We start from the raw sequence: 15,688 nt of genomic DNA, 5'->3' as shown, positions 1-15,688 counted from the left end.
CACATATTTTCCGTAGAGGAGGGACAGGTACCCTGGGAAGTCCCTTCTGGTGGTTCAAGTATCTGCCACGAACAAGAATCACTTGTACAGGCTTCAGAACCCCTCCATGAATCAGTTTGTGTACTTTATTTATTTTTTTGTTTGTGTTTTATTTTTTCTTCACACGTGCTTTATCAGTACTATCTGATTCCGTGTAATTATTAATGTACAAGTTGTTTTATTGCCTTCAGGAGGACTTTTACTTTGAAAGATATAAACGGAAGTTATGAGGTAGAAACGATTTCGTATGTGAAAACACGTCGTCATGTGCGGATGCTTGTGTTTAACTATGTTTTTATATTCCTGCACACGGGATTACACAGACTGTTGCATAAAGCATATTTCTTTCTTACGATATGAACCGGAAGTTCAGGTATTACTCCAGTATTGCCAACTTACCTAGTACCGGAAGTTCTCGTGTTGTGTTTATGGTCTCTTTCCTTTGTTAATGACAGCACACGGGATTTACATTTTTTATACGCCAACACTTTAAATGACAGCTAATATCAACGAAATACGGGAACAAGTGTGCTGTACGAAGATTAGTTTTTTGGCTGTACATCATTAACAATTACTTGTTTATCGAAATTAGTTTTGCGACGAGATATTAGTATCATTCATTTTCCCCGTGGTTCATCAACGCCACACGAGAAGAATTGTTTTTGTCATGTGACAGGAAGTATACGTGAAGTTCGACATTATTCGGAAGTGTGTTATTTACAATGTAGCGACACATAACTCTAACGCATTGAAATACGACAGTTACAGGTTGTTGTTTTTTTTTATTTTGAGAAGCTCAGCAGTGTTGCCATCAGTTGCTTATTAGATTAGCGGGTTGTGAGCTCTGTAACATGCTAGATTTAGCATTTAGCATACTGGCTACCTTGCTATCACCCGTCACTACAGCCATCTCGACTTGGGTGCTCTCTTTTGACGAATAACGCTTGTCAATAAGTCCGCTTTCAGTTTCACTTTTTCCCTTATTTAGCTAGTGCCCCTTCCTTAATGCCGGAACATATTTGACTACCTTGGGTTGCTGTTGCTGTCCCGCTAAATGTTTCTAAAGTCCTGTCCTGAGTGCTCTGACATGACATGGCCACCCACTGATAGTGGCAATAGGCTGGTACTGACAAGAACTCAAGGATGGATCGATAAGGCAGCTGTCGTCTTTGGCGGTGAGTCAGTGGCACTGCTGTCCGTGAGAGTAACATTTGACCGATGTTTGTTGTAACACGCATATGATAGCTAACTGCTGACTTTCCAGTTGAGGAATTTCCAGTTAGTCCTTCTGTGCTAACACTGGATAAATCAAAACATTGCCGCTAATCCCATATATATGACTATGTCGTTGCTTCATTAATAGTAGCCGTTTCTGACGACACGTGATTGGATAGCTTTAGCCTGGTGCCTGCCGTGAGTATTTCGGTGATGAAACCAGCTGCAAAACCGCTGATTTGTGAGGATACCAGTTTGCAGAGAAGGTTATCACAGCCTGGCTGCTACATTTGGCTAAAGAACAGCAAGCCTACACCCCCAAAACCGCACCGCAGTTGCTTATAAATAAATATGTGTGATTACGAAACGAATTTCGGGTCTCTTAGTGGGGCACTGCACAAGTGACACGTTAAAGGGCATTTCATGGAAAACCTGTGTTAGTAAAGTGTTCAGCCACCACATGCTGATAGAGTAGCTTCAGTCCTTGGATCTTACAGGAGGGCTAAACATAATTGCTCCAACAGACACCATACTTTAATGTTTTAATGGTGGTGTTGGAGAGCATTTTCTGACCCCTCAGGCAAAAATCTCCCATAGTAGTGGTATGATGATTGTGAAGGTTATAGTATATGAATCACACAATTTTCATTCTCGTACAATTCAGTGTGTGCCCTATTGACCAAGTAGTTGAAATCCCACACGAAACCAGTCCCATTAAGACAAAATGTTTCATTTTAGAGTACAAGTGCTATCTCTGAACCACTACAGCTTGATTTCTTTAAGCTGTCATCTATCTGTATCTGACTTGTAGCAATTTACTAGAATTTTGTAGGAACATTATGCAAATGGTTAAAAGAAATTTGTTTGCTATGTTTATTAGACATTTAACGGCTCCCTCGTAAGACCTGCAATCAAGAGGGTCAATCTTTCATCATCACAATTTTCTCCCACCGCGGGTGGCTCTCATCACCCCCGAGCCATCAGGATGTTGGAGGGCCTTGTTGCCTGGGTGCTGAACACATACCTAGGAAAATATGTTAGCAACCTAAATACAGATCAACTTTCCATTGCTCTTCTGAAAGGTAATTACACATGCTGAAATTGTACAGGCGAGTAACTTCACTTCTTTCATATTTGCTTGTGTTTCTTCTTGTTGTCTTTGTCCATTTTCCTCTCACCCTAGTCTGTTGTACTAGATGGCTGCCACTCCACTTTAACCAGTTTATGAATATTAGTTCTAAGTAAAATTTATTTCAGGGGGATGAAGATTGGCACACCTCTGCTATGCCGGTGGACTAATAGTGGTTTGATCTGCTGCTGTTTTAATGATCTGCAGCTCAATGTTAACTGTGTGTGGTCAAAGGGAGTGTGCTTGGAAAATCATTTAAAGACAGTGTAAAAACTGTCAAGGTCAATCTGAATTCAGACACTTTTAAAGGAGTGTGCAGCAGCCCTAGTAAACATGGTGTTTATCTGTTTGTTGTTATTCCTCAGGTGCGGTGGAGTTAGAGAACCTCCCTCTGAGGAAGGATGCCCTTCGAGAGTTTGACTTACCATTCGAAGTCAAAGCAGGTGAAACACATTCACTGATATCTGCACATAGTGTAGAGACAACTACTTTGTTTAAACAGATCTGTATCTGTATGAATACACAGAACTACTAGTCACTTATTTGCTAAGTGAAATCACCAGCAGTCAACCAAGTAGTTTGTCAGACTGGCTACAGAATATTTTCAGAGTGCCTACATGTTTTCATAAAACAATTGATTTTGGGCATCAGTGTATCAAAAGAGGCAGTGGATATAATATATCTCTGTATCAATATTTCCTTCCACATTTATTTGGTACCAGAAGCCTTTTGTGTTGTGTTTGTAATCCAAGTAGTGTCATATAGAACTAAAGAAACGTAATCCTGATGCCATGCTCTATTGGCAATTGTTGCCATATTTTGAATTTGCCCTTTGTTAGGAAATTATTTTTAAAAAGTTGGAAAGTCAGTTCAGATCTTTATTATGCAAATGGCAGGTTTTTCACCCTTTTCAGTGGGATTTTCAAAAGCTGTACTCGACTTTTGGAGGTCTATAGTTATCTTTTGATAGCTTTCGATGCAGGGAACTGCTCTGGATTTTTTTTCTACAGTATCAGTCATTGATACTGTTTACCATAAATTCTTACCTAACATGCTTAAGGCTGTAGTGGATATCTTTGGCTCTGCATTAAATTATTTTTTTCCTATTTATCTGATAGGACTTTCTCTGTTAGGTCAAACAAGTTTTTCTCTATCATTGCCTTTCTAACAGTGGGGTGTTATGCCGACCGTACCCTGCTACATACCTTCTGACCGGCCGGGAAGCCATCTAGCCCAGTCCAGCAGCAACATCTGCTGTCTGGGCCTGTGTGATACGCTTGTCACAATGAGGCAAGGATGGAATGGGTGAATTAGGCACTTCCAGTCCCAACCGATCTCTTTAACCAGGCTCACCAGAGAGGTGATTTAGCCTCTCTCCATTCTTTCAGGAGGTTGAGGTGATATATTTGTGTGGCACCCCCACTATCCAACCGTACCGTTGCATAGTGAACATCCCCTACTGGCTGTATGACAACAAAGGGCCATTGTCACTTGGCGAGTAACTTTGAGCTGAATGAAGGGAGCAATGAGTGAAAATTGTCTGCGCTGACATTCCTGAGCCTGGAGCGGATTTTCGTGAGATAACCTCACCAATGTGTGAAGTTCAGCTCTCAGGTCCAGAACGTATTGAATTTCGTTCTTAGCTGGGCTTGGACTTTTCTCCCAGTTTTTTTTAACCAGATCCAACACTCTGAGCGAACAGTAACTCAAAGGGAGAGTCTAACCAGGATTCTAATTGCGTTCATCCCTGTGAATGAACTTACAAAGCATGAACTTCAAGGTGTTATTCAGCTGCTCCACCAATGCCTCAGCAGATGGTAGACGCTGGTTCGAATAGACTTGATGCTTAGTAACTTGCGAAGCTCCTTTAACCCTCTGGGGACGACAGACACGCCAACAAATTGTTGTGGCTCTGTTGTGGCTTCTGCTATCTTTTATGGCGTGGTCTGCTGGGGCGGCAGCATCTCTGCTGGGGACAGGAAGAGACTGAACAGGGTGATCCGAAGGGCCAGCTCTGTTCTAGGATGCCCTCTGGACCCAGTGGAGGTGGTGAGTGACAGGAGAACGGCGGCTAAGCTGTCATCCCTGTTGGACAACATCTCCCACCCCATGCAGCAGACTGTGACAGCACTGAGCAGCTCCTTCAGTGGGAGACTGCGGCACCCACGGTGTGGGACGGAGAGATTTCGCAGGTCTTTCCTCCCCACTGCTGTCAGACTCCATAATAAAGACTTTAACTGATCAAGCACACACATCCACACATGTGCAATAATACCAAGTGCAATAATCCTTTCTGTCATCGTTGTATTTTTACTCAGTTGTATATAGTATTTGTATTCTATTTTTATCTTATTGTATATTTATTTTATTTTATTCTACTGTATATAGTATTTTATTTTATTCTATTCTGTACAGCTGTGTACTGTATTTATTCTTATTGTATTCTAATTTTTGCCTCATAACTTTTGCACTGTCCACTTCCTGCTGTGACAAAACAAATTTCCCACGTGTGGGACTAATAAAGGTTATCTTATCTTATCTTATCTTATCTTAAATCCAAATCACATGACCGATTTAAGATGACATAGCATCAAAATGCAGCCCCGCTAAGTCTCTATTTTTCCAGTTTGCAGTTATTTCATGATTCAGGCTTTAAAGGGTGGCGGCAAAAAATATGACAAAGGATACCTTTTGGATTCAAAACTGCAGCAATTACTCTCTTCAGTTTCAAAGCATTACAGCATTTTGGTAAAAGAAGAGGTTGTACAACACAGTGTGAATAATTTTTGTTGCAACTGTTTTTGAAAGGTGTTGCTGCAGTCAAGTGGAATAAGCACAAATGCTGTAAGGAGTCTTTGGTGGGTTGTGGTTTCTGGCTCAGCTGGGGATGGTTGGAGCAGTGGGTTCAGCGGTGGTGTCAGGGGAGGCTAACCAGCATTGCTGGTCTCCATCGTCCAATCATGGCTTTCCGTTGGACCTTCTCAAATAGTGGGAAAAGCTGTGGTGAACAAAGTGCAACAAAATAAACTTCCACAGCACTGCAGTGCCTTATGTGTCAGGTTCTTTTTGTGTTACTGAGTGATTACTCAGTAGGGAGTTTAAAAGCCATTTCAAGCCTTGCAATGCATGATTAACAGACATGAATTTAAAAAGTACTTGTTCTGTTTCTTTTACTAGGCTTCATTGGAAAGATCACTCTCCAGATCCCTTTCTACCGGCCTCACAGTGACCCATGGGTCATCTCCATGTCCCAGCTCAACCTGATTGTTGGCCCTGCCCAGTTGCAGGAGTATGATAGGGAGAGGGACATAGACGAGGAGAGAGAACGCAAAAAACGCCTCCTCAAAGCTCTCGAGGACAAATTCAAAGTAAGTAGATCAAAAGTGTTTTGTTTTTTTCCCAGAAATGGTGGAAATAAAAAATAACAATGTAACAATAAGTTTGTCTTGCCATTTAATTGTCTGGTTACTAATGAACTTTGCCACACAGTGAAAACACCGTTGTAAATTGTAGATGCAGGCCACTGCATCAGTTCTCGCCTAAACAATTTAAGGTTATCTCACCTAACTATTATTTTTGATTGTGATAAAATTATTTTCTGTCTTATATCCAGACGAGCTCATGACATGACAAGTTGTCTGTTCGTCTGTCCATCCAGAAGTCACAGGAATCGCTTTTATCTCATACAGTGATTTTATGATGTCTGGCTTTTCTACTAAGCACAGTTATCTTTAATGTATTTTTCGTATGTCTTTGGCTCTTTCAGAATGAGTGTGAACAGACAGGAGAGTCGTACTGGTACTCTGTGACTGCCTCATTAGTCACCAGAATTGTGGAAAATATTGAGGTAAGACATGAGATACCAGTTGAGATTATATCAAAAACAAATAATAATATAAATAATTATTACAAACAGCCCAACGGATAAACAGAATTTGGTCCATTTTATGTTTTGCCCTCACAGTAGATCTCAGCGGTGGTTTTGTCTTCAGCAGTTAAAAATAAATAAATAACCTCCTCTCTTCCATGAAGCAGCTTTTAAAAGAAATCTTCCTGAAAAGTCTCTGAAAATAGAAACGTGCATGCGTGTGCAGTCAGCTTGTGATCTTTTTTGAACAAGGAGCAGGCGGTGACCAGAGGGTCATTTTGGCCTGTTGAGAACACCTGACATGTGAATGAATGGGTTACAAACTACACAGAATACACACATCAGGCACAATTCTCTCAGGGTCACATTTACTGCAGACTTTGAATTTCTTCATTTATGAACAACGACACAGCTGGTTTGCTTCATTAAAAAGTTATCTTAACTCTTTGGTACTAAGGTAGTTCTCATTGTCTGACCTTGAGTTACAGATTGAACTGTGACTAAATGATGTTTTTTTTATATGTCTAGCTGAAGATCCAAAATGTGCATCTACGATTTGAGGATGACTTTTCCAACCCAGAGAAGCACTTTTCCTTTGGTGTTTGCATCAAAAATATATGTGCTCAGAACCCTTCCAGGGAATTGGTAAGTGTTAGTTGATTTCATAAAATCCAATCATTTGTTATATTCATGAGAACAGATGATACAGTAGTCCATTTGTTTTCTGTTCTTCTTGTAAGACTAGTTATTGCTACATAAAGATTTTCTGATCAAAGCAGTTCAAAAACACTGTGTGCATCATTGTAAACAAGTTCTTCCATTGCATACTGATTTATGTATTGACATTTTCACTTTATAGCTTAGCCCAGACCTGTAAACTTATTGCATCTCATACTATTGCTACTCTCAGTTTGGACTGGCAGCCATCATGACATTTTGCGGTTACAAACAGCAGCTGTAGCAATGAATGAGAACTAAGGAAATTGAAAAGACAAGAAGGAAATTACCTGTGTTTGTCTGAAAACAAGAACAACAAAAAAACATTACCATAAGACGTTCTTCTCATCTTCCTACAGCACCATAACCAACTCACCCCAACCAGTCATGACAGATGGCTGCCTTTGTCTGAGCCTGGTTCTGGTGGAGGTTTCTTCCTGATAAAAGGAAGTTTCTCCTTCCCACTGTCACCAAGTGCTTTTTCATAGAAGGTTATCACCCCATAGTTGGGGTTTTCTCTGTATTATTGTAGGGTCTTTAGCTTATAGTGTAAACATATATATTTGTATTAGAAAGTTTAACTGATGTGGATTAATATGTCATCTATTCTTGTTCTGATCATTCTCAGCCTCTTTCATGAAATGGGCAGTCATTACACAGGGATGTTCCTGGTGACTAGTCTGAAACTAAGAAACACTAAGATATTACTGCATTATTATATATACTCAGTTACATCTGAGAACCGTTTAATGGAAAATGTCAAAAACTAATAACAAAGGCATTTTAAACTATTAAGGACATTCTTAATAATAAATCATGTTGGTGGCAACATTACACACAGCGTAATGTTGATAATGCACGACATGAGGTTTTGCACCGTTAAGTAGCAGACGAAAAACAATTAAAATAAACCAACATGTTACTATAAAAGATATCACTTGGTATTACTAAAATGTGATCAATTAAATTGCAACTGAAAAGAGTGGAGCATTATGCCGTGCATTATGATTCATGCGGTTTGAAAATTCATGACAACCACTTCAATGTAGGTTAAAATCTAAAATAATAAATCAATAAATCATCCAACTATTTTCTTCCGCTTATCTGAAGTCGGGCCGCATGACAGCAGGAAAGCCCAGACATCTCTCTCGCCAACTCCTCTAGCTTATCCAGGGAAGCGTCGAGCTATTCGCAGGCCGGCTGATAGATGTAATCTCTCCATCTTGTCCTGGGTCTACCCCTGGACCTCCTTCCGGTAGGCCATACCTGGCCGAAGCACCTTACCCGGGAGGTGACGGCCTTAGGTGTCTCATTTCGATCCAGGATGAGTAGTGGCTCTACTCTGAAACCCTGCTGAATGATTGAACTCCTAACCCACCTTTTGGAGAAAGTTAATTTCCGGGTATATCCGTGATCTCAGTCTGATAGGGTTAGCAAAAACAACAGGCCTAGATTAACAGATTTACGCCATTTTTCAACAACAGTGTGCCATCTCGTGGCAGATGTCTGCCTAATATTTAGGACAATAACTTACCGGCATTGGGCATCAATTCAAATTTGAACTATTAGATTAAAAGACTATTATGTCTGTTACCGATAGAGGTGGGAATCACCATACATCCCACGATACGATATTATCACAATACTTAATGCACGATACGATATTATTGCAATTTTTTAAAAATATTTTGCGATATTCAGATTCTGTACATAAAGGTAAACTTTATCAATATTCATTTTATCTGATATCAAAGTCTCGCACTCAGTCTTTCTCTCATTTCAGTCAGTTTTATTGTTGACAAACTGAACGGTTTGTATTACAGTCTAGTCCAACTTAACTGAATGCAACCATCTGGTACAATTATAGCTATTCTGAACTATGCAATTTATGAAAACTATGCAGCCCATTCAGCAACTGAAGAATTTGAAAGTAAATTAAAACAAAATATAATTTTACATTAAATAAAAAAGTTTTAAACGTAATTAAAATAAAACATGTCTTAAATTAAAATAAGTAAACAGTCATGTTTATTGCTGCCAAAAATAAGTTAAACACATTTGGACAGTGAAGGAATGTCAGGATTCTTGCTCAGAAAAAGGATCAACATGCTCTGAAGTCAGAGCACAAGAACCTTTTGTGTAACAAAATATCGATTTCTGCTGTCCCTGTATCGATACATTATTAGCAAACAAAATATCATGATACTACACAGTATCGATTTTTTCCCCCACCCCTAGTTACCGACCAGTGACAACACTGACAATTAGTCGGCTAGTCAACTAGACGTGCAGATGCCTAATCACAAGTCATCCTCCTTAATGCTGTGTTACATTAATGCAAAATTTCCCTTGAAAGCACTAAATACTGTTAACTATTTAAGTATTAAGTATTACTGATGAGCAGCAGAGTATCACAAAAAGAGATTCTGTGTGCCTATTCATTTTTTTCTGTGGAAAATTAGAAGCATTATCAAACACTTCCATTAAGAGCCATCAGTCTGTTAATCTGTCAGCTAACCCTGAGACATGCCCTAAAATGACATCAGTCAATCAGTCAGTTAATATCAGATGTGCATCACATTTACAAAAGAGGTTAGAGGGTAAACTGCTCCTTTTATTGATTAAGGACTTGGTTTGGTCTTTGGATTTGAGGTTAGTGGTGGTTTTCTTTTGCAGGTCCAGAAGCTCTTCAGACAAAAGCAGTTGGAGATCGAAGACTTCAGTGTCTACTGGGACACTGAGTGTGAAATGCTGGGAAAGCTGCCCATTAACCAGATCCAGGTCAGTCATAAGGTGAACTTGGTGGCAAATCACTGGAGTATTACAGCTCAGTTCTGAAGACCACCTGGATGGCTTGTCTTTAAAATTCAGTTCACTAAAACGCTGATAGAATGAACAACAATCTTCCAAAATACATTCACTCTTTTGCTGTTTTGATGATGATGAAACGTGTTTGGGTTGTATCAAATAACTATAATTTCCATAGCATTACAACACATTCAAAAGACGTTTATTCTGATGACCATAGTCCTCTAGGGACCCAGATGATGCCCACAGCATCACAGGTCCACCTGATTGTTATACTGTGAGGATCAAGGGTTCATGATTTTCTTTTATTTTGCCACCCCTCTTTTTATAGTCCACCAGTTAGAAATCCTCTTGGATTCTGATCTGTGATTATACAAAGATAGATCAAAAGTAAAATTTTCTCAAAAGAGATACCCCATATGAGTAGGCTAATTGTTTTTCTAACTAACAGGATGCTATGAGCCAGTGTATGCAAAGCCGTGAGCATCAGTACATCTTTGAGCCGGTGTGTGCCTCTGTGCTGCTCCGAAGAAACACCTCCAAGGAGCCTTTGAGGTCCCGACACACCCCACGAATCGAAGGCCAGGTTCAGCTGGAGTCTATGTCTTTACGCCTTTCACAGGTCTGTATGAAAACCTAATGCCCTCTTTTTTTAAACAGTGACAACTGTTTTCGTAAAATTATATATGTGAGGGTTTCATATCCCCAAGGAATAATTTGAGGATCTCCATAATCCCACAGTCATGCTGTGGGGATGTATGATTGAAGCAGTGTCTGCCCATAACTGGGGCTGAGATAACTGATGTAGGTAAACAACTGTACAGTGGGCTCCTGGGATGGATAAGATTTGCCCTAAAAGTTCCTGAAGGCTCTGGATGTTGTAGGGCTGTCCTGGCTGACACGTTTTTGCAACGTTGTCTTGAGCGATACCTCTGGATTGGCATACTGGGTAGGTGGTTCCCCTGTTTCAGAAGAGGGACCAGAGGATGTGCTCGAACTAAGGGGATCATCTAGAGCTACCCTTTGTCACTGATTTTTCATAGTTTTTATATACAGAAAATCTAGGCATGGCCAGGTAGTGACCTCCAGCTTTTAGCGGAGTGATTTGAGGCTGAGCTTGAAGTGGTGGAAATGAGAATCAGCACCTCTTAAGTCTGAAACCATGGCTCTCAGCTGGAAAAGGATCAAGGAAAAGTTAGAACCCCAGGTGAAGGAGGTATCGGGGTCTTGTTCGCTAGTGAAGAGAGAGCAAAGCGTGAGATTGACAGATGGATTGGGGCTGTACAGATCTGTTCTGGTGAGGAAACAGCTGAGCATAAAAGAGCTGAGCTACTGGTCAATCTGCATTCCTCACCTGTGGCGCCAAGCTATGAGTAGTGACCAATGAGATCATGGATACAAGCGGCAGAAATGAGTTTCTGGGTAGCTGGGTTCTTCCTTAGACAAGAGCCGCTGCTCCTTCACCTCGAAATGAGCCAGTTGAGGTAGTTCAGGGGGGGTCTGACTAGGATACCTACTAGACGGCTCCTAGGTGTCCTACAGGGAGGAGGCCCCAGGGCAGACCCAGGACTCACTGGAGAGAATGCATTTCTTGGCTGGCTTGGGTACGTCTCAGTGTCCCACTGGATGAGCTGGAAGAGGTGGACTAGGTGAGGGAAGTCTGGGCTTCTCTGCTCAGGCTACTTGCCCCACAATCTGACCCCTGATCACCAGTAGAAAATGGATGTATGGATTTTCCATTGAAGCATTCCTTGTATCCTTAGGAACTGAACCTAATCTAGAGCTTTCACAGACCAAGGCTAGAATTTTGGATGATGTTTGTTGTCTGTGTGTCTTGCCTCTTAGGTGCAGTACCAGCAGATCATGGCCTTCCTTAAAGAGCTGGATCGCAGGGAAAGGGAGATGTTTTACAGAAAGTGGAGACCAAAAGTACCTATTTCAGGAAAGTAAGTTCACACTTAAAGGTACAGTGTGGAAGATCTCACTGCTGGATGTCAGTAGATTGCAGACTGCAGTCAACTGAATTCCGTTTTCTTACCTCTCTTGATTGAACTCCATAACACTAGCGACTGTAACCAAAGACATTTTAGCTTTTGAGTTATAAACTATTACTTTCGCTTAAAAAGTTGATATTTGCGAATAGGAAATCAGGAGGTGAAATTAGTTTTTTATGACAAAAACATGAACCTTTGTAATCGGATTACTTTATCCCTATGCTGGTCACGTTGTCCCTTTCTTTCATGTTTTGCTTCTTTGGTGAAGGACACTTTGTTCGATGATAAAACATAGATGTGATTCTTGATAGCTTGATTTGAAGGTATATCTTGAAGGTGTACACTCAAATCAAATTTGCCCCCACAGCACACGAATGCCTACAAGTTCTTTTCTCCACCTGTGGTTTACTGTGTATCTGCCTGGCCCGTAGCTACATGCAGACACACAAACACTGATCACCAAACTTCCAGCCTCTGATCCAGCATCCACTCTGCTCCGCCTCAGTCTGCAGCTGCCTCTCCTCAGCTCTGCTGCTCAGACCTGAAACTATTTGGGTGGCTGTAGCTCAGGTGGCAGAGCAGGTCAGCCACTAATCAGAAGGTCGGTGGTTCGATCCCAGGCTGCCTCCTGGCTGCATGCCAAATATCCTTGGGCAAGATACTAACCCCATGTTTGCCTACTGGTGGTGGTCAGAGGGCCCGGTGGCGCCAGTGTCCGGCAGCCTCGCCTCTGTCAGTGCGCCCCAGGGCAGCTGTGGCTACAATGTAGCTTGCCATCGCCAGTGTGTGAATGTGTGTGTGAATGACTGAATGTAGTGTGAAGCGCTTTGGGGTCCTCAGGGACTAGAAAAGCACTATACAAATGCAGGCCATTTACCATTTGGCCATGGAATTTCCTCTTTATTTCCTCGGATTAGTTTTCCACACTCTAAAGTCTCTCCTGAGTTCAGCTACCGTAACCCCGCTGCTCAGAACAGTCAGTAACCCAAGTGTTCAGTCACATTCTCCCCACTCTGCTACGGGTCAAAATAATGTCTGTTTTTTCCTTTACCAGTAGACTTGATAACATGCTGTACTGTATTTTAATACTCGGGTTGTTGTTTAATAAACCTTTGAAATCATGCAGCTGCCGACAGTGGTGGATGTTTGCCATCCAAGCCAACCTGAGTGACATAAACGAGCAACGGCGGCGAGGCAGTTGGGACTTTGCCCTGCAGCGCGCCCGGGACTCCCTAACCTACACCAGCCTCTACTTCAGAAGACTCAAAGGAGTTCCACTGAGTCCTCAGGAAGAGGTACTTCAGTAAGAGAAAGACGAGATGAATAATAAGCATTCAGTATAACATGTTGCTAATATGAAAAGAAAAAATCTATTACTAATAAAAACTGCCAAAAGTACACAGTGTTGAGTATTTTTGAATGATGGCTAGATCCCTTAACAGATACTCCTGTTGCCCACATCTGTACCATTTTCTATAGATAAGAAAGATATTTTTGTATACAATCCTGCTTAGCTGAACAGTGATGGCATGAAAAGTGTGTGAAATTGTTGGATTTGTTTCCAGCTAAAACACATTAACCTCATTATCTTCTTAGATTCACTCTTGTTGTCTGTCCAAGTGCATGGATAGGAAGGCAGTTAATTTGTACTGTACTGATCTTTCAAGATTATATTCTTCTGAGAACATTTCCCTGGACTTTTTCATCTAGAGTGAGCTGGAGCGGGTTGAGGAGGAGCAGACTTTTGAAGAGCTGCAGCTTCTCAGAGAAGTTGTCCATGAGTGGTTTCGAAAGCAGGAAGTAATCGCAGAGGTATTCTCAGGTTTTATTCATTTTAAACAAAAAACACATTATTGTGTCATTTCCCAGCCTTACGTAAATGCCTTTCAGATATTGTGTTGTCATTAATCACCCCCACCCTTAAACTAGTCAGCCTACAAGAAATGCAGCCATCCCTCCTCAGACGGTCATTGATCGTTGTGAACGTTCCAGTCATCTTATTTCCGTGTCACCTCTGTCAGAATGCACGTGAGCCCAGCAGTGAGCCCCAGACGTGTTCATCTACAACATCTGTTCCAAAGAGCGGGAGTTCAGGAATGATCCAGTACCTACAATCGTGGTTCCCAGGCTGGGGGGGCTGGTATGGAGAGTCCCAGGATCCAGATAGGCCACAAGAACTCCTGCAAAGTCCATCCTCTTGGAATATTCTTGGTGAGCTAGGCGATCGTGGTACCTTTGACAAATGCCAGCTGCGAACAGTTTTACATCTATTTTTCATCTGTTTGTAAACTCTAGTTGTGGTAGTGCACACATGTCTTGTGAAACAATCTTCTGTTTAAAATAATGTAAACGTTTAATATTTTTCCAGCAGAAACAGAAGACTTGTTCGACCCCTTGGAGGACTCTCACACTTTGAACACTTTCACCAGGCGAGATCATCTGTTTGGCCGGTTGGAGTTCTTACTGGAGAAAGGTGGAGTCACCCTCTTCCACCAGGACAAGTGCGGAGACACGCTACATGAGAGTGGAGTCATACAGCTGGAATTCTCTGGTATATCAAAGCAGGAATTGTGTCTTTTAAATGTCTAAACTCAAGCATCTCAAGTGAAAAACCAGAGTATTTGCACGTCTAATCTGCTGTGTGTGGAAGAGTTGGATTGAGGAGGCCGTGCTTTGGTTAGATTTATTAGAGAACCATTAATACTCTCTCAATGATGGTAATTTTTCAACTTCTTCCACTCGGGCAGTTAATCAACCCTAAATGGACCCAGCAGCTCTGATAAACTGTAACATGTTTGTTCACTTGTTTTGTGGCTTCATTCACCTGCAGGATGCAGGATGGAAACATAGTTGAATACAGTCTGCATTGAATATCAAGAGAGGGGGGTACCCTGGGTGAACAAATTCAAGTCCCCCTAAAATATTTTAGTTGAGATGGATGATCTCACGTAAAACATTAATGTCCTAGCCTTACAGATAAGGACCTGTTAGAGACATAAGAAACCAGCCAGTTAAGAGTCACATGACTGATGCCATCAAAGTCTTTGTTCCAACAAGTGACTGATGTTCACAATCTAGCTGTAGTTTAATCTACCTACAGCTGTTTTTCCCATAGACTGATGGGAAAATGTAATAAACTCAAAACCTGTGCACGTCTGTTAAAATCCAAATGACTGTAACTGTTTCCACAGGGGTGAAAGTGATGGTGGAGTCTCTCCCTCGCTCAGAGTCCTCCTTATTGTCTGTAAAGCTGGGAAGTTTGTTCCTTCGAGACTTGACCACTCAGGGCACCATCTTTCCTGTCCTGGTGTCGCCCAAAACGGTAAGCAGTGATGGCAGAGCAGGGAGTTCATCACATAAAAATATTGAAAAAGTGGATTGCAGTTCCTCAAACACACAGTTAATTATATTTTGCTGTTACATGTTATAGGGGAACGTTGTTGTTGTAGCTAACCAGTCATCGAGCCAGTCCAGCACTACTTCTGGTAAGATTTTTGTTTTGTGTTAATGTTAATGACCAATTACAGTTATGAAGTAAAGTTTTATGGAAACGGAATAAAATAATTGGTTCGCTGAGCTTGTGGCCATGCTGTATGTGGGTGAGTATTAAATTGTGCACAAATGGTTGGGGGAAGTTTTTAAATTCAGTGTGTCGATATTTGTGTCCTGCCAGTGGATTAATTTAGACCATCTCATAATTTAGTCCGGAAAAATAGTTTGCTGCTTTTATTAAAAAAGCCCTTTGTAAAGGTAGAACGTCTTACTTTTCATCACTAATTGAAGAAAATAAAAGCAACCCTAGGTTCCTCTTCAGCACTGTAGCCAGGTTGACAAAAGGTCAAAGCTCTGTTGTGCCAAGCATTCCTTTAACCTTAACTAGTAATGACTTCATGAACTTCGTCAGTCTTTTGCAGTCTT

General features: G+C 41.2%; 1 protein-coding gene across 4 annotated transcripts in view; it reads left to right on the top strand.

Annotated features, from left to right (window-relative positions):
* The first annotated feature begins 507 nt into the window (after nt 1–507).
* Nucleotides 508–15,688, top strand: part of vps13d (vacuolar protein sorting 13 homolog D) — a 74,616-nt gene continuing 59,435 nt past the window's right edge. For 2 of the 4 annotated variants that reach the window (XM_085394965.1, XM_085394962.1), the window contains exons 1-15: nt 508–1,214; nt 2,135–2,336; nt 2,749–2,826; nt 5,561–5,751; nt 6,150–6,230; nt 6,780–6,896; nt 9,645–9,749; nt 10,228–10,398; nt 11,622–11,722; nt 12,897–13,065; nt 13,481–13,582; nt 13,792–13,981; nt 14,139–14,321; nt 14,962–15,092; nt 15,201–15,255. In XM_085394965.1, the coding sequence (XP_085251091.1) occupies nt 2,240–2,336; nt 2,749–2,826; nt 5,561–5,751; nt 6,150–6,230; nt 6,780–6,896; nt 9,645–9,749; nt 10,228–10,398; nt 11,622–11,722; nt 12,897–13,065; nt 13,481–13,582; nt 13,792–13,981; nt 14,139–14,321; nt 14,962–15,092; nt 15,201–15,255 (1,771 nt within the window). In that variant the 5' untranslated portion in view covers nt 508–1,214; nt 2,135–2,239. The remainder of the gene's footprint in view (nt 1,215–2,134; nt 2,337–2,748; nt 2,827–5,560; nt 5,752–6,149; nt 6,231–6,779; nt 6,897–9,644; nt 9,750–10,227; nt 10,399–11,621; nt 11,723–12,896; nt 13,066–13,480; nt 13,583–13,791; nt 13,982–14,138; nt 14,322–14,961; nt 15,093–15,200; nt 15,256–15,688) is intronic. The other 2 variants (XM_085394963.1, XM_085394964.1) reach the window with 2 other exon arrangements.

Source organism: Rhamphochromis longiceps, linkage group LG20 (assembly GCF_057381845.1).
Source record: "Rhamphochromis longiceps isolate RC_006_pf linkage group LG20, R_longiceps_female_GT1.1, whole genome shotgun sequence".
NCBI classification, from domain to species: domain Eukaryota; kingdom Metazoa; phylum Chordata; class Actinopteri; order Cichliformes; family Cichlidae; genus Rhamphochromis; species Rhamphochromis longiceps.
This window is presented reverse-complemented; position numbering and strand designations above follow the sequence as displayed.